The sequence below is a fragment of the Notolabrus celidotus genome, chromosome 13, assembly GCF_009762535.1.
Source record: "Notolabrus celidotus isolate fNotCel1 chromosome 13, fNotCel1.pri, whole genome shotgun sequence".
NCBI classification, from domain to species: Eukaryota; Metazoa; Chordata; class Actinopteri; order Labriformes; family Labridae; genus Notolabrus; species Notolabrus celidotus.
This window is the reverse complement of record NC_048284.1, coordinates 14,201,400-14,226,394: the sequence shown is the minus strand read 5'-3', so window position 1 is coordinate 14,226,394 and position 24,995 is coordinate 14,201,400. Positions and strand designations below refer to the sequence as shown.

The 24,995-nt window shown below is 43.3% G+C and overlaps 1 protein-coding gene across 1 annotated transcript in view; it reads left to right on the top strand.

Moving 5' to 3' along the window:
• The window catches only part of LOC117824577 (NHS-like protein 1), a 144,168-nt gene that overhangs the window by 114,305 nt on the left and 4,868 nt on the right, over positions 1–24,995 (top strand). Inside the window, 6 exon segments of the mRNA XM_034700110.1 lie at positions 2,662–2,814; positions 9,248–9,375; positions 14,078–14,282; positions 18,498–18,629; positions 20,511–23,804; positions 24,466–24,501. Coding sequence (XP_034556001.1) covers positions 2,662–2,814; positions 9,248–9,375; positions 14,078–14,282; positions 18,498–18,629; positions 20,511–23,804; positions 24,466–24,501 — 3,948 coding nt within the window.

The following is a 24,995-nucleotide window of genomic DNA, read 5'->3' as shown; positions in this document are numbered from 1 at the left end:
TGCTGAGTGGGTGGGTGAGAATGAAAACAAGAGAATGGTTATCGCAAGAATTGAGATTATATGAGCCCCAAGGTTGAATGGAGTAAACTTGTTTGAATCATACATAACTGGGACATCACTGACTTGCTCATGGGTTGTTTTTTCATAATGGCAGCGAACCAGTGGCAGCGTGATAGTCTCACAAAATCCCCCAATACTCTCCTAACCTTCACCTTTTACCTCCTCTGAACTTTGTGAGTGCGTGTTTCAGTCTCGTGCAACTCTTTGCTTCAAACTTGTGCTCAGAGGAGTTTTGCCTCGTGATGTTTTTGATTGATTATTGTGAGCTGTGCACGCACAATGCAAGGCAGCATGTGTGACAACACGGGTGGTGAAAAACAATTCACATTAACACATCGTGTAGGAGTTTGCCCCCATCAGATGTTGTGTGCATGTTGCTTTAAATGCATGCTAATTTGCACAACTGTTGATAGAGGTTGATTGGAATTTGGAGGGGTTATAATATTCCAGGTGAGAGTGTAGGCTAAGATCATGCATCATCTATTCTACATACTTCACGGTGTCTTCTGCTGTTTGCACAGTCTTCAGTGTAACATCAGACTCGTGCTTTTTAAGCTGAAGTAAAACAAGAACAGTCTGACCCAGGTTCATATTGTATTCTTACACTACCATTTCTTAGTTTTTGAACTGTAAACCCTCATCATCATACTGCTGTGCACAATAAGTACACAGACCAGTGTGGACAGCTTGACTTTTCTCACCCTCGATGGATTCTAAGTATATCCAATAGCAGAAGGGGAAGACATGACATCAAACTGTATGTGACATAAACAAGAAGAAAGAGACAACTATGCCTGGTTGCAATCCACAAATGAAGCAAATATCACATGCCACACAAACCACCAACAGGGTTCGTCACAAGAAACATGTAGACTTTTTGCCATAAGGATATCTGTCAACCAATGACCAGCTCCATGAACTAAGTTTGAGTCCTGACCCGCCAATTGAGAACCACCAGTTGAGGTATCTTGATTTAGACAAGGCAAGGCAAGGCAACTTTATTTGTATAGCGCATTTCATACATGAGGACAACTCAATGTGCTTTACATTAAAAGATTAAAAGCATTGGTAACATTCAGACAAGCATAAAAGAACACAATTAAAATGACATATAATAAAACAGAAAAGAAAAGGAAACTTAGAATGTATTAAAAATTACATTAAAATTTGCATTTAAAGCAAGCTAAAATAAGCTAAGATAGGAAGGCAGTGGCAAATAAAAATGTCTTAATCTTAATCATTTAGACATTTAGCAATATTGATATCTATTTTTTTCTAACTTTTTATGACACAGCATTCCCCCAATCGAAAGGTTTTAAGGTGGAAGCAGAAAATGTTTTTCAGCAGAGTAGGCGGGAACATGAATGAATACAAGCCCCTCCCATTTCCCCTAACTGGAGAAGTAGTCAGCATCTGTCTATTCCTTTATCGGCTAAAGAGACGTTTGGTGCACGTCATAAATCCATTTTCCTTCCATCCTTCCTCTTCTTACTTTGTTGCCAACCTTTTCTGGGCATACATACGGTACATTACAGCAGCGTATCAGAAGTCATATCAAAGCATTTGTCTCACACTTTCTCCAACAACCATTACGTAGTGCTACACCCCCCGCCCTACCTCCACTTCTGAGGCCTTCTGTCCTCCCCCCTATAGCACACTCACGCTCACTCACTTTGCATCCAACTGCAGCTCATTAGCACCTGTGAAAAAGCACTCAAACAAAAACAGTCAACCCTTTCTTTTCTTGAGTTGGTTTCCTACAAACCTTCACTTTGAGTCAGACGGACAGAATGTGCTGGTCAGGCTAGCTAACATGGAGATAGCTCTTCACCCACGATCACCAACTCTTGCTTGGATACGCTCACTTGGTAAGACTTGACTTTTGGGGGAAGCCTGTTTGTTGATGTTGTAGTTAACTCTTCAGCCGCTTTGATGCCACTTGTATTAAGAGTGAATTGCAAATACTACACAGGAATATAGGAGCAGATAAGAAGCATTACAAGCCTTTACCAGGAAAACAAGAAAAAGAGATTCGATATCTGATCAAGAAATATTTGGGAGAAGGTAGAAGGAACTGGGTTGTTTTTCCATCTTGGAAAGGAAATAATGGTCGGATGGATTTTGATCTGCTTTCAGGAGAGCTTGCTCATGGTTAAACCAACTGGGTATGGCAGTTTCATTGGCGTATTGTCTCTATATAGTTTCTTCTAAGATAAGTTAGCTTGCTGAAATTGGAGCTACTGTAAGCTTTAAGCAGTTAGACTCTGAGCTGATACGATCTGGTTGGTTTTTCCCTCCAACTGATTCTGTATCCCTCCTCCCCCTCCGACTTGTGTGGCCCGCTGCGTGATGTCACAGATACGTGTCATGTTGTTGGTGTGGACAATGACACCTCCATGCAAAGCACCTAAACCTACTTCCTTCCTCTATTGAATACAAACAAATCACTCTAGTGGTTAGCTCTCCCTGCGCAGGACATGTTCTGACTCAGACTCAGATCTGTTCTGATAATGCCACAAACTCCTTCAAAAGATGATGGAGAGACACAAATTTGAAAATGTAACCTCACGGTGGACTAAACTCCAAATCTGATCTTTGCAGCGGTGTCCAACCTGGATGAGGAGAGCAAGTGGACGGTCCACTACACAGCTCCGTGGCACCAGCAGGAGAATGTCTTCCTGCCGGGCACCAGGCCACCCTGCGTAGAAGACCTCCACCGCCAGGCCAAAGTCAACCTGAAGACCGCCCTACGAGGTAAGGATCTCAGTTCCTGTTCTTTCATAACGGATGATCTTCAAATGACTCACTGGATGCTGTAATGATAGCAGCAACTATTCTATCAAGCGATTAGTCATTTGTTTAAGAGGGTTTTATCCTCAAAGCTGATAATGACTTGCACAATTACCTAACAGCTCTCATTTTGCCATCAGCTTTTAAAGTTCATATTACTTTACATAACATTAGAAATCTTAATTCAAGCCTAGTTTTTGTCTTGGCTTTAAACATGACTGGTGTTGATGTAAGACGGTGCTGAGGGTAAAATGTTCCTGAACTTAAGGAGTTTTGAGAAACAATAGTGATGCAACGGCTGTACCCATATTGCCATATTATGTTTTGAATATCTGTCACTTTTGTGTTGTTGTTTATTTGTTGTTCTTTTTTTATATTGTGTATCTCTCAACAAAAAGTAAGAATCTGAGATTACTAACCCTTAAGCAGCTCAGCTTCGAGCTTAGACTTTGGTTAATTTTTGTTATTTTTACTTGTGAATTAAGGATTTTAAGCAAACCATTATCCAACCTATTGTACATTATTATTTTATTTATAGCTATCTTGCCTTAATTAAAAACAGGACAGTGGATAGGCCATGCAAGTTAATTTATAAAGCGCCATTCAAACAAAGAGCAATTCAAAGTGCTTTACAGAGTTAAAAACAAAAACCAGAACAGTAACAACCAACAAAAACATACAGCAACACTTCAAACATTAAAATTTTATATGCGGCCAGCAGTTATGTTCGATCTACTCTCTCTCTCTCTCTCTGTACTTATGTAACTTAACGTATATAGTAAATACTGTTGGGTCTTGTTATTTATTTAAATTAGGAGGGATTATTCTAAATAATCAGCCCCCTTCACTGCCCTGAAGTCTGCAACTTGCAGAGTCTTACTGACCCGCCGGACACAGAATCACAACTGGATAGAGTCAGAAACAGAGAGCAGAGAATGACGGGACAAAGGGGAGGACTGCAGCCTCTGTACATGAGACGAGTCCCTGAGCTAAACTGCCAGCCCAACTTAATGGTACTTTCAGGAAAACATTCAAATCATGATTACACAGCAGGCCACAATACACACACTGTCACATCTCACTGGTGGGAATGGTTCAAGACTTTGTCACTGTAGAGGTCAGCTGTGTTTGTGTACAACATTGTAAAATCGTACAAACCTGTAATATACGTTTAATCCAACAACACAACAGAGTGTGATCCTCTTCATCCTGTTTGTCCAGTGCAAGTAGACAAAAACAGACACAACCTTGTTGTCAAACAAACAAACACAGGGGGCAGAGTCACAACAGAGCGACAACTTTTTAATGCTCCAACAACTTTCCCAGAACAGGAAGTGTGAACACCAGCAAACACTGCCACCTGTTACTGTGAGGGCTCCTGGGAAAGTTGTGTTTTCCACCCAGTTCTCAGATAACAGTTTGACAGGCAGGTGAGAGAAAGGCCTTTAAAGTGTGTGTGTGAATGTGTTTATGTGTGTACACATTGGTGGATGTGTTACAGTGAAGTCTCGTTGTTTATATGCTGAGCTGTCCTTGTGTGTCAGCAGATAAAAGACAGACTGATAAATAGGGAGAGGCTGGTTGTAATCTGATACTTTCGGTGCGTAAAGCATTAGTCACCTGCTATAAACACCCACACACACACACAGACACACACACACACAGACACACACACACACACACACACACACACACACACACACACACACACACACACACACACACACACACACACACACACACACACACAGAGGAGGTTTTCTTATCTTCCCCATTGTTGGACCCTATCCTGCTGTACTACAAACTACTTCCTGCATTATTAATGTATCCAGGTACACTAACACACAAACAACACCTGGGAGGTTGGATTTATTCAGCCCCCCGTCCTTCATCTTGTCACCCTCTGATCAGCCTGTCATCACCGCCCAGCCCCGGGGGTCCTAACTGAAAGGCGACAGGTGTCCAATGAGAGCACCTGTTCTGTCAGTTAGAGCCTTAAGTTCTCATTTACTACCAGAATACTCAGAGTAGTTACAAGTGTTTCACTCGTAAAGCTTTTAAGCCTTAAGCAAAAACATTCAGTTTCTTTTCAAAATAATTTTACTGTACATTTGACCCAAGATGACAGTCATTGTAGAAATGAAACACTCATAATTTATATAAGTGTAATGAGGATGGGTATTGCAAATGGCCAATATGTTGTCTTCATGATAAGATAGTCTAGCACAAAATTATTGCAATTAGCAATTAGTGACTTGCTGAGTATTACATTAACATTTATTGAAGTGATCTACTCTTCAAATTATGTCACCAAATTAATTCAACCTAACTATTACTAGTGGTAATTTAAAAAATTAAACTAGCCCAAAAAATATGCAGCCCTTTCCAGGGGTGTGTCCAGAGGGGTGGCCAAGGGTGGCACTGGCACCCCTTGAAAACCAATTGGCCACCCAATGGCCACCCTAAAATCCTAAACTATGATTGGCTGTTTGCCTTGTCAGAGGTGGGGTTTCTGTTAAAATCTATAATTTGGGATGAGTTAAAGGGCTGACAGTAGATTTCTTTATTAGTGCCCTCAAATGTGACTTTGAAAAAACATCTTTCGTAATTTCTTAAAGAATTAAGCTTAGAAGATTTATGCCACTTTGTCATGTTTATTTTAAGTCCAAAAGAATATAACAACTGTTAAATACTTTAATGAAAGTAGGTTGTGAAGACAGAAAGGGTAAATGTTTTTTGTAAATGCACTGGCCACCCCTGCCTATGTGAGAGCCTCAGTTGGGCCACCCCAATCAAAAAGTTCTGGACACGCCCCTGGCCCTTTAAGCATCTGAAAGATAAGCAAGTGAATCACCAAGACTTGTATTTTCCCAAATTTAAACTGTATTTGCAAATACATGAATGATTTACAGGATGAAAGACTGACAATTTCAGTGCACGTTTAAATTCCACTTTCAAGCAAAACAATGCTTGATTTCTCCCCCAAAAGCAGAAAAATAAAATGTCTATTAGATATTTAAAAAGTTATATCAAGAGGTTAAAAGAGGCTCGACCCTCATGGTTTCATGCACGTGTAAACTAGGTGCCACCAGCAAGGTACACCAGTCATGCGTCAGCACTGCAAACAAAAAAAATCAATAACCAATCAGATGACAATGCAGCCAGCCTTTCCCCCCCTCACACACTCACATGTGTTTCAGCCTGTGTTTGGTGATCAGGCTTTAGCAGGTGGCTGGCGAGATACAGAAAACGTGACGAAAAACATCAGAGTAGTTACATAACAGTCATTTGATTATTGTCAGCACAACCCCCTAGACTTACTCATTAGTGAGGGCATTGTTCGGTTAGCTCAGTGGTTAAAGCACGTGCCTCACAAATAATCCTCCATGCAGCGGCTGCCGGTCCAACTCCAGGCTTTCACCCTTTACTGCCAAACTCCAAACTCTTATGCAAACACTTTCTTACTCTTGTTGGCTGTCCTGTCAAATAAAGGCTTACATGGTTTAAGTTATAACTTTAAAAATAATTAAGTCAACAACAGGACAAGGTTTGGATGGGCTTGAACAAAGTTAATATCACTGTCAGGCTCCTGCTGCAAGGTCATAGAGAAAATCAGACAATCTGTCATAATCTCATGAAAATTATCAGCGATGTTTACAAGCGACAGATGTTTAAATGGTAACTTAAAATCCAACTAACTAACCAATCAGAGGGTCAGAAAACAATCAAAACTGAGCACAAGCACAGCTAAACACAGAATCTGCACATAAACAATGTCAAATAGGTTTATCAGGTGTGGCTAACACCATAGACATATAAAGAGTAGTCACCGCATTGGCTGCTGGGGCGCAGGAAATACGCCCGCCATCTTGGTCCAGTCATCCTACCCATGATCGTACCTGTAAACGTAAACTGAAGCAGCAGAGACTTTAAGATGCCGGAGCACTGTTCAGCAAAATACAGATCATACATCACATATATCACATATCAGAATATTCTATTACTGTTAAGTCCACTATGAATATTAAAATATGCCGAACCATGTGTCCTGTATCATACCTACATGTATGACGTTTGCAGAATTAAACCCCCGCATGAAAATCAGTTTAGTATTCAGCGTGTTATGATTGATGAAATGCACTGACACTTCATTGCACCTGCCAAACAGATTACACTGAGTGGAGCAGCGCCAATAAGTAGTAGCAGTCGATGCGTCGTCTACTCTTTATATCTTTATGGCCAACACTAGCAGAGTTAGTAACACCAGCCTTTAGTCCTGGTTTGCGTGTTGACGTCCACATGCCTTTACTGGTTGAGTGGTGACATACCAGTTAACCTGACGCAGCCTACATACTTTAAAAAACAAACTACACAATGCAGCTATATGTCATCTGTTATCTGTGCTTGTTTACATCCAGGTAATAGGGAATTATAGCATTATGGCAGTAACTGGAGCTACAGACCTGGCCAATAGCGAGTGGCTTTGCTAGAGCTTGTGCACAAAACGACCAGCAGTATTAGAAATATTAACAATTAGTTTAGTCCAAATTCAGTGTACATACCTCTGTAAAACATGGATGTGCTCTGTTAATGTCTTAATAAGGGATGCATGATATTGGATTTTATGCCGAAATCTGATATGCCAATATTTTACAACCCGTTTGGCCGATTACCGATAACGATATTTTTTTTCCACACACCTAATTGCAGAGATCATCAATTCTCTTCTGTATTGGAATTAGCGTACAGTATTATGGTGATACTCTTATCACATTTGTTATGTAATATTAATTTCTTCTGCAAAATAAGAAAAATACGTAATACTTCAAACTGCATATTTATTTATGACAGTTGCTTTCAAACTAAATTCATACAAAACATACATCCTACTTGGATAATGTTCTCCCTGAGACAATCATAACTATAAACACAACCAGGGCAAATTTGGCCAATTTCACATTTGACACAGTAAGTGAACCTAACCTCTGTTCACAGGGAACATGTGAAAAGTGCAACTGTACAGCAATTAAATCTAAATTAAATAAAATGGTTTACTCTTTGACAGTAAATGTGCCGAAATTAGTCAGCTACATGTACCTTACAGACTGCTGCTCAAATTCAAATTTAACTTAAAACATGAGCCTAACGTGTGCAGCAGCCCATTATTTTATCGGTTAATTATATTGGCGGATATCAGCGTGTTGGCCGATATCTGATAGTTCATTTTAAAGCCAATATTGGCCGATACTGATAACGTGCCGTTATTATCGTGCATCCCTAGTCTTAATACCATTTTACATTTGTGGTCCTTAATTCCTTCTTCTCTAATGCCACTTAACGTCCCCTCCTTTTGATTTCTGCCTGGCAACAAGCAGCCCCGAGCTCATCAAGGCTTATTTATTTATCAACCCTCACCAATCATCTCAACAGCTCCGCACCCCGTCACTATCCTCATTACCGTCATGCTCTCTCCGAATCCCTTCTTCCACACCGCTTCCACATCAGCCTGTTGTTACAGTAGCTACCTCTGCCAAACCCATTAGGATCCCATTAACTGACAGTGTTATCCATGCACCAGCGTGCCTCTCCACAGAGATGGGCTGTAATTAGCCGTGCAGATAGATGGTACATTAAAGGGATCAAAAGCAGCATCTCTGAGGTGCCAGGCTATGAGGCATGAACATGTGTGCTCAGGGACATGCGTGTCATTCATGGGAAACAGAATTGTGTTTGTGAATTACAGACGTGTTACATCCTGAATGTGCAGTATAAAAGACAAGTGAGGGTTTACATTTATATGGATCAGGAATAAAACGCAGACAAGGACTAAGGCAGGTTTTTCAACATGAGTGAGAGAGGCATTTTGTCATACTAGACTTAATTAAGTGGAAATGTCCCCACACAGTTACGCTTTTGTCCTGACATCATGGGTGACAGCAAGTTACTCTACTGTGTGTTTTATTTAAAGCTGAAAAACTGCAGGAATATAATTAGCCATCAGAAGCTTAGACTGAGGATGCATCAGTAGATATCTGAGGAGAGAAAAGCAGAGACGATGTGCTGCATGCCCTCTGTGAGAGAGGCAGGGGGGTGGAAAAGAGGGACCGCTCTGCCATCTGTGTGTGACAGAATGAAACTGATACCCCCTCCTTTTTTGACACACAAACACACATTCATGTGCATACTCTCCTCTTATCTCCCATTGGCATACACACATACATCACAGCCTTGTCACAGCAGGTGGCGACGAGGGGAGGTGTGAGCTGCGCTTGGCAGCGTCCAACAGAGACAGCTCTCACGTGACTGGCACACTGATAAAGATCAGTGCCATCCAAATCTTCTTTTTTTTTCTTCCCCCTGTATGTAACATGTTGCTTTGTCTTTTTGTGTCCTGCAGAATGTGACAAGCTGAGGAAAGATGGTTTCCGGAGCTCCCAGTACTACTCTCAGGGTCCCATCTTTTCTGACCCCAATCAGTCCACCAGCAGCCTGCAGGATGAGGAGGAGGATGAAAATGATAAGAAGGTACACATGCACAGAAATACTCAACATGAATACTCACACAACTCTTAAGATGTACAGTCACTTCATGTTATGTGCATACAAGAGCAATACGTGTTTGGAGAGCTGTACTTGACAGTTCAACACTGTTTCAGCTGCATGGTAACACACCTCCAGTTATCTAAACAGTATCAGATTGCCCTCTAGTGGTCAGATATAAAGACACAGGCTTTCCTCAGTCTAATGCGGTCCTAATTTACCCAACAGACATCTGTCTCAATCCTGATTTCATTGATTCATCTGCTGTAATCCTTTTACTAAAGCCCCATTAGAGACTTTAAGTCCTTAACATGTTGAGCAATAGGTCCAACTTCTAAATACAGCTTTATTAACACAGTCACAAAACTCCTACATTTATTCCAAAATATTCATGATGGGTTGCATTTGTGAATACAAATAGCCCTCCAGTTATCCCTGAACTTTTCCTGCAAGCCCCCTGGGAATTTTTAAGCTGGAATCCAGGGTGATCTGATGGAAGAACGCAGAAGGAATATTCAGGAAAATTTTCTTTAAGCAGGTGGGCGGGGGGGATAAAGTTTATATCATGCAACCGATGTGAACACAGAAAACAGACGTGCTGGGATGAACAAAATCAAGTTGTGTTGAACGAAATATTTTCCAGAGGAGAACAACAAAGATGTCTCCTAATATGTGATGTACTACCTCTCAATAGCCGCCCCCCACACCCACACCTCAAGCTCGTCTAAGGACAAAAGGTGACCATGCTTCTGAAGTGGTGGCACCAACATTGTGGAACTCTCTTCCTGTAAATATTCGCTCAGTTGTCTCTGTTGTCACTTTTAAAAAACTCTTAAAGACACATTTATTTAAACAGGCCTTCGACCCACCTTGTAGACTAATGTTTTAATTATGCTATTGTCTGTTTCTTTTACTGTTTTATGATTTCATTTTAATTTGAATACTTTTCTTGTGAAGCACTTTGTGATTTTATTCTATGAAAGGTGCTATACTAAATAATAGTACTATAATACTTACTTACAACTTTTTTGAAAAACAAGGAAGACTTTACACAGCGAAGGACATGTGTGAACAAGCTTTTTTAAATTTTTTTTAGTTATATTATTTTTTGCTTTTATTGATAGTACAGGTGGGGCAGTGGGTGGCGCTGTTGCCTCACAGCTAGAAGGTTCCTGGTTCGAATTCCCAGCTGGGCTAGGTGCATTTCTGTGTGGAGTTTGCATGTTCTCCCCGTGCATGTGTGGGTTCTACCCGGGTACTCCAGCTTCCTCCCACAGTCCAAAAACACGCTCACCAGGTTGATTGATCACTCTAAATTGCCCGTAGGTGTGAGTGTGTGCGTGAATGGTTGTCTGTCTCTCTGTGTTAGCCCTGTGATAGGCTGGCGACCTGTCCAGGGTGTACCCTGCCTTCCGCCCGAAGCCAGCTGGGATAGGCTCCAGCCCCCCGTGCCCCCTAACGGGATAAGTGGTCAAGATAATGGACAGATGGATGGATGGATAGTACAGCTGAAGAGAGACTGGACTGTGGGGAGTAGAGAATGGGGGAAGACATGCTGCAAAGAGTTTACCAGCCGGAGTCGAAGCGGCAACCTCTGTGACTATAGGACTATAGCCTCTATACGTGGTGCGCTTAGACCGCTAGGCCACTAGCGCCCCATGAACAAGTATCTTTGAAAAAATGAGAGTGCTGAGCTCTTGAAAATATACAGAAAATGTCACTCGTACATATTTAAAAAGGGATTTTGGGAAGTGTTTCCTCTCTGGTTTTATTATGTTAAAATGATCACACAGTTAAAAGTACATCAGCCACCAACACATCTATGTAGACTAATGAGACTGAAAGAATAAATAAGGAAATATGAGTTGAGTTGAACGGTCATTACACTCTTTAAGTTGCATCTCACGTATCCCTGACCTATCACATGTTTTCAGATAGAGCTTAACTTAGTAATGAACCCTTGCTGGCTTTTATCGTTTCGCTACCAGACCATTAGTTTTCCTCTACACTTGATGGAGCTGTTTTTTTTCCAATACCACAGAAGTGTAATTTAAGGGTAGGATGATAAAAGAAATGGCAGTCAGAAAGAGAGACGAAGAGAACAAATACAGACAACATAACGATCATTTATTGCTCCTCTTGCTGGCAGGCCATTAACGTGAAGTGTAAATGTTTGGACTGCCAGATAGTCCTTCTGTCCTCTCCTTCTTTTTAGTTTTCACACACACTGTGATGTGAGTGGTCCTGAAAGACTCACAGAGTTTATTTCTGTGCTATTATCCAGGTGTCAATTGTCCCTCTACAGTCCCTGGATGCCAGCTCGACTTGAACCTTGCATGCTGTTTTCTTTCTAACCCATCCTCTCTCAGGTTTTTAACCTCTGCACCCTCATCGTCTTTCTTCAACACTAGTAGCCAATAACACCTGTCTTTCTTTCTGCCTCTTCCTCAGTTTGCCCCCCCTCTCCTCTTTTAACCTTCACTCTCTCTGTTGTCGGGACCACAACGGGTCAATGAGGCTAACATTACCTGACAGCAGCCTCAAAAGGAGAAACAGTGCTGCTGGTTGACCCACAATGATGCAAAATAACAAGCCGTGGTTCCCAACAAACTACAGTTACATCCTGCCGCTTGTTTTTCGACTCCCCGTCAATCCATCCATCTGTGTGTGCAGTCTGACAGTTTCTGGATATTCACTGATGGAAATAAAGAATCATTTCTGCAGCTTTCAATCTCCAACCACCAGCTGAGATTTTCTTAACAAAGCTTTCAACTTGCTCCATATGGTCACCATATTAAAATAATGGCCTCAGTCATTTTTTAATAAAAATGAGTTTTTGGCCTAAATCATCTCTTGATGATTCTGGCCACCTCTGGTAAAATCGCCTTAAACCTTAGTTGAAAGGACTATGCTCTTTATGCCCTATAGGACAATGGCCTATGTCAAAAGGGTGACTTAGGACATCTTATTCTTGCCCTAAGTCAAATTTTTTTATTCTTTAGGATAAAATGTCTGACTTGGGCAATTTAACAAGCTTTCATGATGGCAGCTGCTTCAAGAAGCAACAGAATCTATAGCGCAGAAGAAATTCTAAAGATGATTCTTGCTCTGCCAATCTAAGAGAGGAAGTTCCAGGACCTTCAGTCCATGAAACATATGATGCCCATCGAGTGTCATCACGTCTTTGACAATTTGCCCCATAGTTAGGCAAATCAAGATGACCAAGAATGAAGATTCAGGGAATAAACTGAATAGTACTGGGATAGGTACAAAAACCCAGCAAAGCTGGACAAGTGAAGAGAGGGACATGCCTCCTCAGCATTTGATTTACCTGACATTTTTTCAATTTAGGTTAGAGTTATTTACGTTCTGAGTTTGCTTTATGGAATTAATAGACAGTTAATAGTCAGGTTTCAAAAAGTTGTCAAAACTGGATGTTGGAAATGAGTTAAGTTTAACAAAAACCCAGCAAAGAAGACCTGGAGAAGTGAGGAAATGGACTGCCTCCTGACAAATTTGATTTACCTGACATTTGTTTAATTTAACTCAGGGTAATTTCAGTTTTGAGTTTGCACTATGGAATGAAAGGGCAGTTTAAGCCGGGTTTAAAGTTGCCTAAGTCAATCTAGAATGTTTGAAAATTGGCCTATGTCATTTTATTCTTTAATGTTACATAATTGACACACAACGTTCTATGTATGTCAACAGTCATCCACTGTCAAGGCCTTTTTGATTGAAATGATTAGTAGTAACAGGTAGTATCATATGCTCTGCATTTGGTAATGTTTTCTGTGTTTTCACCAAAAACTTAAAAAATGACGTAGGCCATTATTTTAATAGTGTGAGGATATGCAGCCTGGGAAATTTTGGGTCACTCCCTGAAAGTGGAATCCAGTAACTTTGCTCATCTGGGCTTATTCAGTGTTCAATCTGCTCTAATTTTCACCTGTGTTTACTCACACTTGAAAATCTCAGATGGACATTCAGCAGACTGTACTCTCTGTTGATAGCGAACAGCTCAATTTCAAGGCTGAATGCTGCAGTTAAGCGCTGTTGTCTGTTGCCTCTCTTTGTAAACTCTTCTTCAGGGTGGAGAAATGTGTGAACACAGTTTAATGCTAGAGTGATCCTCTCTCTCTCTTCCTCCTCACTGTTGCTCTCTTCCTTTCATCTCGCCGTCTCCTCTGTGCGCTCTGCCGTGCTGTTTGTGTGCGAGTCAGTGTTTCCATTTGGGTGTGATTGATCGTCAAACATGTTTACAGCACCAGCAGCCTCTAAAGGTCACAGCGCTGTAATATATTGAAGTGTGTTTGTGTGTGTTAGTACAGCACGTGCAATCTGTCAGTTATACTTTTGGACAATTAAGTTTTATTCTGTACCTCTCCCCTCACATCTCCCTCCACCGTGTTGACATTTTGACTCTTCTTTTTCACCTCAGCTCAGTTAGGTGCTCTGATTCAGTATGACTTCATGTTTGTTTTCTATTACCTGTCATCACATCACATTGTGTCTGTATTATCTCACCTCTGTCGCTCTCTATACCTGTCTGTTCCTCCTCCTGTCTCATCTAATTTGCTCTTCACTGTTATTCTTTGTTTTCTCTTCTTTTCATGCTCTTCTCTCCCTTTTTCTTTTTTCTCCATTTTATTAACGCACCTTTCTTGTTTTTGTTTTTTTTACTATCCAGTCCATAGCTTCATCAGCAGATGATGACAAGTCCCAGCTCTCCATGAGGCCCCAAACCCCCTTGGGAGGGAGTGAAGCAGGGGAGGGGTCCGAGGTTGATGGACAGGTGGTACGGATCAAGGGCCATCCCCTCCCCACCCCTGAAGAGAAGATGAGGCAGACAGCCAAGGCCGTGCCTACAGACATCGTCGCCATCAACGTCACAGGTATGTCCTCCAGGCAATCATATTTTCCATCTCTCAATCATTAGAAACTAGCGACCATTGCTCACTCGTGTTGGTAGTGGGAAACAAATGTCCTTGTCCTTTAGTTCCATGGTGACAACTAGTTTGAGTTCATTCTGGTCAGATTCATCTCTGGTGTTTGTTATCAATCACTCACCACCAATCACTCAGTTCGTTTGGTTTGTCGTTTGTTCGTCTGGAATTTTCTGACATTTTGAAATGTTGCGTCTGAGTTTGAATTAAAACTCAACATACATGTTGAGTCTAGCATGGGATACATGTTCAGGATGGAAGATGAGCTTGAGTTGATAGCGCAGTATTTCAACAAGGGACCTATATATAATATGTATACAGGAAATGATTAATGACTGATGCTGGACAGACTTGGGATTAGCCAATCACAAACAAGAACCATGGTCATACCCTTTCCAGTTTCTTGAAATTAATTTTGTGATTCTGAAATTAATTTTGTGATTCTGAATTTTTATTTTCTTTGCCAAGTGAAATTAATTTTGCGCTTTTGAAATATTTATTACTTCTGGCCTTCAGGGCCACTGTACTTTTTTCTGAAAATCTGACTTTTTTTTTCTCTGAATAACAAAAAAAAATTCTCCTCTAAAATGTGTTTGTCCCACTCCCCCTCACATTTTTTTCCTATGGTCCTAATCCTGTTCCATGCAGACCAAATGGCAACCTTAGATGTTGAATATGAAGCCATTGCACAAGTGCAACAAAGTGCAGTTCCTCAAGTGTCCACTTGAGGTTGGAATCCCCATTAGGTCCCATGTCAAAATGCCCAACTTAGATATAAACAACCACTTAGCTTCTTACCTTATTCCAAAAAACTCCACAGGGGCTGCATTTGTATTGAGGCTAAGAGGAGACATTTGGTTATCAGGGGTGTGACTGATATATGGGTGTGTTGTAGCTGTTGGTTTCTATATAGACTGAAAGTTAGTCAGCATGTCCAATATGTGGACTGCTTTTATTGGGCTTCACAATACCTCTTTGAAAACCTAAGGATGACATCAAAGAGACTATATTTGATGCTTTTTGCAAATTCAGACCAACACTAAGCACTTCTTAGGCTGAAAAGATTGTCATGAATTTGCAGGTCTGACTTTGCTGATAAAAAAGTTGGGACATCTTAACTTTGGAGCATCTTGTTTTTTATTGCTTGTTGCGTTAAAAGCTCAGCAAGGTGGAGAAAAAAGGAAATGACCCAACAAACAAAATGTCAGACTGTTCCTTTAATGAACCCTCTGTGGCTGAGTGGATATAGACTAATCAATTACTGTATCCACTCATCCACTAAGAGGAAAAACTGTGTGTGTCAGTCATGGATGTCTGCCTTCCCTCCTCTTCCTCCTCTGTGTATATTCTCCCCTTCCTTCATGCTGCTCAGAGACTGACCTTCACCTTCCTTTCTGCGTGTGTGGGTGTGCGTTGTGTGGGTGAAAATCGTTTGACAGCTTATCCAAGGGTCAAGGCTTTTTTCACTCACTTTATGTCAGATCACAGGGTGTGTGACAGATGAACACTGGTACACAGCAAAACGTGTCCATGCAATTCCCTTGTTAGCATGTCACATTCTTCAGCGCACACGGGCCACAGTTTCATATAAATGTAATAACTCATTCTGCCTCTTCAGATGATTCATATTGTACACTGCAGCTCGTCTGGTATCTCACTCACGAGCCACATATCCTGTATGGGGTGTAAATAAACAGAGTATCAACAGAGTTCAAAAATCATTGTTTAGTATCTATATCTGAGTTTGAGCTGTTGTCAAGGCCAATAAAACTTCAATCCCATCATCCTTTGGCACTAATGAGTACTTAATGTGGCCCCACTCCGCACATATCACTGTACACTTCATCTCCTGTCACTTTAGATTACTCAGAGAGACAAAGTTAAAACACACACACACAGAAGAGTCCCTGAACTCCCTCTGTGTCTGTCATTTTGAGGGCATCTTGATAGACACAATCTGCCTTCGTATCAATTTCTATTTCCCTAACGGCTGCAGGCTTTCACCAGCTAGCCAAACAGTGGAAAGAAGAGCAGCTCCTACGGAGATATATTGCTTTTCCCTCTGGGGAAACTGGACAGAGAGGGGAAGATCCTGAGTAGACTTAAAGATAAGGAGCCTGGGTCTTTGTGGAGCACAGCACATATTGCTGGTGTGCTGTTTCAGAAAGAAACAATGTCAATGCAATTTGCAGTAAATGTTCCAGGCATTCAATAAGCTATTGAACATATTTTTTTATGATTGGTTACTACATTTCAACCTTTTTGACCTCAGTTTTACATAAACAAAATGTTATGAACCAACTATTGGTTATTTACTAGGCTGTCAGTAACAGGTAGTTCTTGAAGAAGGTATAGTAAATCTACAAAGAAATTGAGCGTCCTTACCGTGTGTGGGTGTGTGCGTGTGTGTGTGTGCATGCTTCACCTCTTAACTGTCCTCAGCATGTGTGTATTTCTGTAACAGAAGCATGTATTCTACATCTCATGTCTTGCATGTACTGTATGTTAACACCAAAAATTCTTATATTCACTGTTTAACATAACATTTTGAATAATGTTGTATTTGTGTGCTAATTCAATTGACTTATTCAGAATGTTTTACATGTATGAGACTATGTCAGGACTATTTTAGTTATATTATTTTGTAAGTCTCTTTTATCTACTTTTATGTAAAACATCCAAATAAAAAAACTAAACTTCAAGGATATGCTTACAGAAATTAATATTGGCTGATTTATTATTATGCATTTTATTCTCCCCAAAATCAATATTGTCAACAACCATATAGTACAGAGTTGGTTGAGCTGCAGGTTTCTATGGAACTAAATTTCTCAATGAAAACTGTTTACTGAGTGTTTTCTCGGAGGACTAACATACAATAAGACATGATACTCTGTCATGCAATATGATACTACAGGATATAACCTGATACGATGATATACAATACGAAACGGTGTGATACAATACAATCTAAAAGGATACGATACGATACAAAAGGTTGCAATCCGATACGATACAGTGCTAAATAATTTGATACAATATGATAAGATGCAAAAGAAACTATATGATACGGTACAATATGAAAGGACGCAATGCTGTACGATACAGTACGACAGATAGACGAATATGATATGATATGATAAGAAACAACACGATACAATACAAAAGGATATGATACAATAAAATGCAATACAAAAGGATGCGATATGATACAGTCTGTGAGAATGCGATGCGATACAGTTAGAAAGAAGTATGATACAATGTAACACGAAAGGATGAGATACACCATGAAAGAGTACAATACGAAATGAAACAATACGCTACGGTACCATAAGAAAGGATACTTTACAAGATGATATGGTTATGATACGAGACGATACAATACAAGACGATACAATATGTGAAGATACGATACGATACTATACAAGACGAGACAAGACGATACGAGGCGAGATGATACGAGGCAAGATGATACGAGATGAGATGATACAAGATGATACTATACGAGACGATACGATGCGATAGGAGAAGAGACGATATAATAGGATACACTATGTGATGATACGATACGTGACGATATGATACGATACGTGACGATATGATACAATACGAGACGATACAATACAATACAATACATGACGATACGAGACGAGATGAGAAGATACGATAAGATATGGTACAATACAATAAGACATACTTATCTTTCACTGTTAGGATATTTGTCCTGCCTAGATATAGCTGTGTCCTCAGTCATATTTATAAAAGAAAATAATAAAAACATCCCATGAGTAAACAGAGAAGCACATATCTACAGAAAACATATAATGCACATATCCCGTCACAAATACCTGCTTTCTCAGATCAGTGCTGTGAGCATCAAAAACAGGTTCCTGCTCAGCTTCATTGTACTGCCATATCTCAAAAACAGGCCAATTAATGTGAACTATCTGCACAGCTCTACACATTTTTGAGGATTCAGAAGATGATTTGATATGATGAGGTTAACCTGACTCTGTTTGACTCCCTGTTCATGTTGCATGTTCAAAAGAAAAAAAAACAACCAACAAAAAACGTCTGCATGTTGTTGAGTTTGTTCCTCCTGACTAACCGACTGCTGTTTGCCTGTGTGTCCGCCTGCCTTGCTCTCGCCCTCCCGGCTAACAGGGGCAGTGTTTGACCGACAGGCGAGCATCCGGCGCTCTCTCATTAACACTGACACCGTGTCCCGCCGGCCCAAGAAGGTCAAACGCAGAAAGACTATATCAGGGCTGCCTGACAACATCAACCTGGAGATAGGTATGGATCACTGCGGGACAATATGTTGCCCTCTACTGTCCACAGACCTGTAACAAAACTATGGACCAGCATCCCTCCTTCTTCCATTGTCACTACTTCTAACCTTACTCTGACTGATTCATGCTTCTGTCTAATATAACTGTACACTATGAGTAAGGAATCAAGTCATCCTAGCAGCACTGTTTCAAGTTTGTCATTGTTAGAGGGAGGAAATCACATATTGTCACCCTATTGAAATAATGGCCTAAATCATCTTTTGAGGAAAATTAGTTTTTGGCCTAAATCATCTCTTGATGATTCTGTTTTTTGTGTTTTCCCAAAAACTTAAAACAATGACAACCATTATTTTAATAGGGTGACGATATGCAAGTCCACAGTGTTGGATCAAGGCCCAGCAGCTGTTCAGTCTTTTCCTTCTTTCAACATACCAAGTGTCCTCATTTACTCTCTTCCACCCTGTTAACTGTTCTCACGTCAGCAGACCTGCAACTCTTTTTGTTTTATAGTTTTTATTTTGCATTGTTTTGCCTTCACTCTCACAGAATCTCATTTTAGACTCATTTAGACCCAGAATCATGTTGCATAGGAGAGTTTAGACCAAGGGTTTGATGTTGTTTGAGACATATTGTGACATAATCCTTTGGGGTCAACTTTCTTCAATCCTTTTCTGTGCATTTTGGATGTTTATTGTGTCTGTGCTTGAATCTATGTGCCATATTGGTGTAATATTGCATGCATAGCATCTACTTTGCACTGGATGTTTCAGAACTTATCATTCAAAACCCTCCAAATAGATGCGGACTGAATAGTATACATGATGGTTCAGATTCCCCCCTATATTTCCTTACTAAGCTGCGTTAGTGTTTATTGAGCTCTAAGCTTTGTAAGCCTACACTGTGATGCGCAGACAGCACCGTATGGCTGCTGTTTATTTACTTATCTTTGAGCTGTATGACGGCAGCAGTGTTTAAGGAGAATGTCGATTCTCTGTGTGATAAGATCACCAAAAGCTGATAAGGAAACAGCTTTAAAGTCCTGTTAGTGCCCAGCTGACGGCAGCCTCTGAATGTCATGATTACTGGGTCGGGGTAATTGTCCCAGTGCTTCATCCCTCCCTCTCCTTGCACTGCGAAGTAGACCTGCAGCTTAATCTATCGCAGCAGCGGCAGCACCAGCCAAGCTGTCACTCCAGCTTTTAGCAAAAGGAGGAAGAGAGTGTATGTGTGGTTAAAAAGGGGAGCGAGAAAGAAGAGAGAGAGAAGGGGGAAGAAAGGACGCACGGGTGTGTGTGTGTGTTTTGGGATACGAGCATCAACAGGGGAGCAACCACAGATGGGAGACAAACTAGACATCCTCTCGTGTTTTACTGTTAATTCTTCAAACTGTTTGTTTACAAGCTGGTATGTTCACTGTGTGTCTTTGTGATATCTGCATTTCTGTGTGTCCTTGTCTCTCCCTGTCTGCATTTCCTCAGCCTGTATGTCCTGTGCATGACTGTCAGTGTTGTACATGCGTCCACCTGTGTCTCTGTGTGTGTCCCTGTCCATGTATGTGTTTGTGTTTCTGGCTGCTTCATACCTTCGCAGCTGTCTTTCCCAGACCTGGATGACTGTTAGCTTTTTTCTATCAGCCTGAGCCAGAGCCAGGGAAGGAGGGGAAACTGTAGTGAATCTCTGTCTTCTCTCATATCCTATTCCTCCTTAATGAAGACCAGAAGTTATTGCCGTATGTAACAGGGTTAAAGCAAATCTAATTAATTAGCTACCCTGTGACTGCAGTTTATTTGACAGTCTGGTGTTGTGGCACAGAGCAGAATGAGAGAGGAAGCCTAGATATTTAATCCAACATAAGGTTCATCTTATTTCTTTCTTTCTTCAACAGCAGCAAAAGGACACAGCGCAGAGAACCGGCCGCATTCCATGTTCATCCCAGGACAGTTCTCCACTTTGGGCAGAGCTGCGAGCGTCAACTCTACACTCCGACGTTCATATACGAGAGACTCCAGCTGCCAGACAGAAGAAGTGAAAATCGTACCTCCATCCATGAGAAGAATCCGAGCTCAGAGAGGACAGGGGATCGCCGCACAGATGGCCGGAATCTCTACTTCTTCCTCTACAGGAAGTATCTCCATCTCGAGCAGCGACAGCTCTGGGTTCTTGATGATGCAGAATCAGTTTAACGGTGATCCTACCCGCTTTCACAGCCTCCCCCGACAGGGCGCCAGAGTGTCCCTCAATTCTGATCCCATCTACAGCAGCACACCCATCAAGTCAGAGGAGCATCTCACACAGCCGAGGCAGATTGGGAAGCTTCAGGCTGATGATACAGTGGTTCACATGAGAAACGCCCCGAGGACCGCCACCCTGCCGAGGCCCAAGTCTCAGGAGGTGAGGGGGACGCAGGCCAGTGATTGGGGTGGAGGACCAGCTTGTGTTGTCTCCCCACATGCTGCTTACTCCACCTCGGTTATCCCGAATGCCACCATGTCTGGCTCCTCTGAGGTCATCACCCTGAACACCTCCAGTCAGCTCACCCACTCCCCGCCTTCAGGTTACCCTGCAGCTCGACCCCTCAGCATGGCTTCCTCCACCAACACCGACCGCCTCATGTCCAGTCCAGCAGCCTTCACCCACAGCTCCACCTGCCCCGCTCTGGCCACTTCTACCCCCACCCACGACGGTCATGTGGTAGTGGCACCTCGAAGCGAGTCTGGTCACTCAGACAGCAGCATACACAGCCAGAGCACCTTGGCCCCTACGCCGCCATCCTGCCTGCCGGAGGAGCAGTGGATCTACGACACACCAGAAAACGTAGTGGTTCCACACCGTACCCTCACCTCCAGCTGCTCCACTCCCATAAACCAGCTGTATGCCAGCCTGGACCTTTCATCCAGGACCACCACTGACTCCAGCTCCATCTATTCCCAAGATAACGATGGATACTACACCTCCATGCACATGGACTCAGGCCTGCGCTCTCGCAGCCACGGCAGTGGACACGGGGCAGCAGCCGGGCGCGCTACAAGGCACAGCATGTACGAGTGCCGCGAGCGAGCCAATCAAGAGGACTCTGTGAGCTTGTACAGTGATCGCTCTCTGTCCCGCAGCATCTCCCTCCGCAAGACCAAGAAGCCTCCGCTGCCCCCGGCTCGTACGGACTCTCTGAGGCGCAAACCTGGCGGGAAGAAGCCCCTCGGAGGTGTGAGCGCCGTCAGCGGTGTTAACGAGCCAAACGGAGCCATGCTGAATGAGACTCTGATCGCCAGCTTGCAGCAGAGCCTTCAGCTGGGCCTGAGAGGAGGCAAGGGCAAAGGGGCTTCACCTTCTTCACCCTCTCACAGCCCAAGCAGCGACTATGATGACCCTTGGGTGCTGCGGCCGCGCAGTCAGAGCAGCATCAGTGCAGGTAGCTCTGCAGCGTCTCTAGGAGCCAATACAAACTGTGGTGGTGTATCAAATGTGTACTCCCTGTGCCATGTGACGCCTACTCACAGCGAGACCAGCAGCCTACGCTCTGACTACGCCGACTCCTGGGGCTACTATATGGACTACCCTCGCAACCTCGGTGATCAGAGGGCACAGACACCCCCGCATGCTACAGATAACATGTCACATGGGGCTCAAACAGGAGAATTACAGAATGGAGGTGAGATCCGCAGCAGCAGCCAGACTCCTGGAGCTCCAGGTCAGGAGGGAGGGGTGGCAGTGAAGCCTAAAATGTCCACATCATCCCCAGACAGAGTGCACAGGCTGACCTCGCCGTCGAGCGGCTACTCCAGCCAGTCCAATACCCCCACAGCCGGGACCCCTGTGCCCTCGCTGATCCGCTCCATGTCTCCGTCAGGCGGCCGACCGAGGCCCAAAGTCCCTGAGAGGAAGTCCTCCCTTCTCTCCTCTGTGTCCATGTCCTCTTCCTCCACCTCCCTGTCCTCCAACACCTCAGACTCACTCAAAAGCTCTGGTCCTCCTCCTCCACCGCCTCCACCTCTGATCCTCTCCTCTTCCTCTGCTCCCAACACCCCTCTGAGCCCACCTCCACCCTTCCCTCCCCCATTACCCCCAAGTTCCAGCTCAGGCACTCCTCCACCATCCACTCCACAGGGTCCAACCCTCAGGCCGTCCCCTGCCTGCTCCACCTCCCCTGAGTTCCCTCCTCCTCCATCTCCTGATATGCTAATCCACCCAAGTTCATCCTTCAATGCAAGCTTAAGTCCTCCCCCTCCACCTCCCCCTCCTGTCCCCTCCATGGGTCCACCTCCTGCTCCTCCACTGCCTGCTTTTGTCCCACCTTCATACTCTCCATCTAAAGTGAAGCCAGTCAAGGATTCTCCTAAAGCAGCTCTCTCCAGCAGCCCAACAAAGTCACCTAAGCCCCTCATCACCCCGTTTGCGCTGCAGAGCGTTCAGCTCCGATCCGTCAGACGCCCAGAGGAGGAGATTAGCAGCAAATCAGAGCACAGCAGAGCTCAGGAAACAGGCATGGACCTCCTCCAGGGTCTGAAGCCACAAACCCAGGAGAAGCCTTACCTCCCGCAGCATCTCACCGTACTCCCCCTGTCTAACTGCTCCCAAGAGGACGACTCACGGAACTCCTCACCGTCGCCCGTGTCAAAGCTCTTGGAAGATTTTTCTTTTGACTGCAGTCTGACAGATTACACACCACACAGTGCTCTCATAAACGGGAAAGATGAGGATCAGAGTTACTTTCTCTTCAATGGTAAAGAAGAGGTTGACGAGCGTAACCCTCCAGAGAGCTCTCAAAGCTCTCCTCTCAAACAAAAACCTCCAGCAGTCTCAAAGAAACCCAAGTTCTCTTTTGTCCCACCGTTTAACTCCCAAACAATCCACGAGCCAGTTCCATCTCAACGAGAGGACTCACCCAGCCTGTCTGAGGGAGAAGACCAGGTAGATGGAGTGCATAGACACAGGAAGGAAGAGGAGAAAGAGATACAAAGTGAGCATGAGGAGAAGGAAGAGGAAGAGAGCACAGAGCCTCTTGAAGAGAGCACAGACGAGCTCCACATCTATGCTTCTCACGGACAGGAGACAAGTTTGGACCATGGGCTGCGCACCAATGGAGAGACTTATGAAGAGGAAGAAGAAGAAGAGGAGGAGGAAGATGGAGATGGGACAAGCAGCACAACTGGATCAGTCAGCTCTAAGGAGGACGACAATGGTGAGTGGGATTCATCCGTTGTTTCTTAGTTAGAGTGTTAAGATCTGGATGTAGTGAAGTTGTGGTTGGTGTCAGTCAAACCTTCATTTATTAAATAGTTAAGCCCATTACCATAATCCTGTGTGGTTAGCGGTGCTGCGGCTGCCTGTTGGTGTGCGGCCAGCTCCTCCAGCAGCTGTGAAATTGATTTTTCCCTCCAAAAGCAAAGCATCCGAACTTGAAACCACAATCTTTAAAAGGTTTGAAAACTGTGACAACAGCGCAAGAGAGACGGCTTATCACAGAGACAGCACTGCTGCAGCCTCACTCTTCCACACATCCTCTATATTTCATATGCAGAGATCTCTTGTGTACTGTCCCTTCCTTTTCCCGCATTGCTCTTTTCTTTTTGAATCCCCCCCACCACCTCCTCCTCCTGGTTTCACACACCTCAGCCCCCTTGTCTACACGCCTCCTCTCCTCCATCCATCCTCATTTCCAAAATAACCATTTTTGCTGCTCTGCTTTAGAGCTGATCCATAATCAGCCCCTCTCTCTCTCTCTCTCTCTCTCTCTCTCTCTCTCTCTCTCTCTCTCTCGTCTCTCTCTCTCGCTCGCTCTCTCTCTCTCTCTCTCTCTCTGTCCCGCTCCCTATATCCTTCCCCTTCTTCTCCGAGGTAAGGGAGGGGGCAAGCGTCCCAAGGGAGATGCTTCTTTCGTGGGGTTGGCGGGAGAAGGGGGAGGGGCTGAATCGTATCAGAGGGGGGAAGGGGGAGAGGAGAGGGGAGGGGAGGGGAAAAGATCTGGTAAAGGGGGGGAAGAGGAGAGCGTAAAGTGAGACTGCCTGCAGCGCTCAGGCAGTCGGAGCGCAGACGTGAGCGCGGAGGGATGAGAGGGAGAGGGAGAGGAGGAGGAGGAGGAGAAAAGAGGCTAAACTAGAGGAGATGAAAAGAGAGGAGAAGAAATCCACAGACAATAAGAGAATGTAAGAAGACAGTCGAGTACATCCTCCGTACAACTTCAGGTTTTATAGGCAGACAGGTTAATGCGACAGGATGTGTGTATGTGTGTGTGTGTGTGTGTGTGTGTGTGTGTGTGTGTGTGTGTGTGTGTGTGTGTGTGTGTGTGTGTGTGTGTGTGTGTGTGTGTGTGTGTGTGTGTGTGTGGGTGTGTAAATCTGTGTGTTTGTTTACTCTCTTATAACTATGTGTG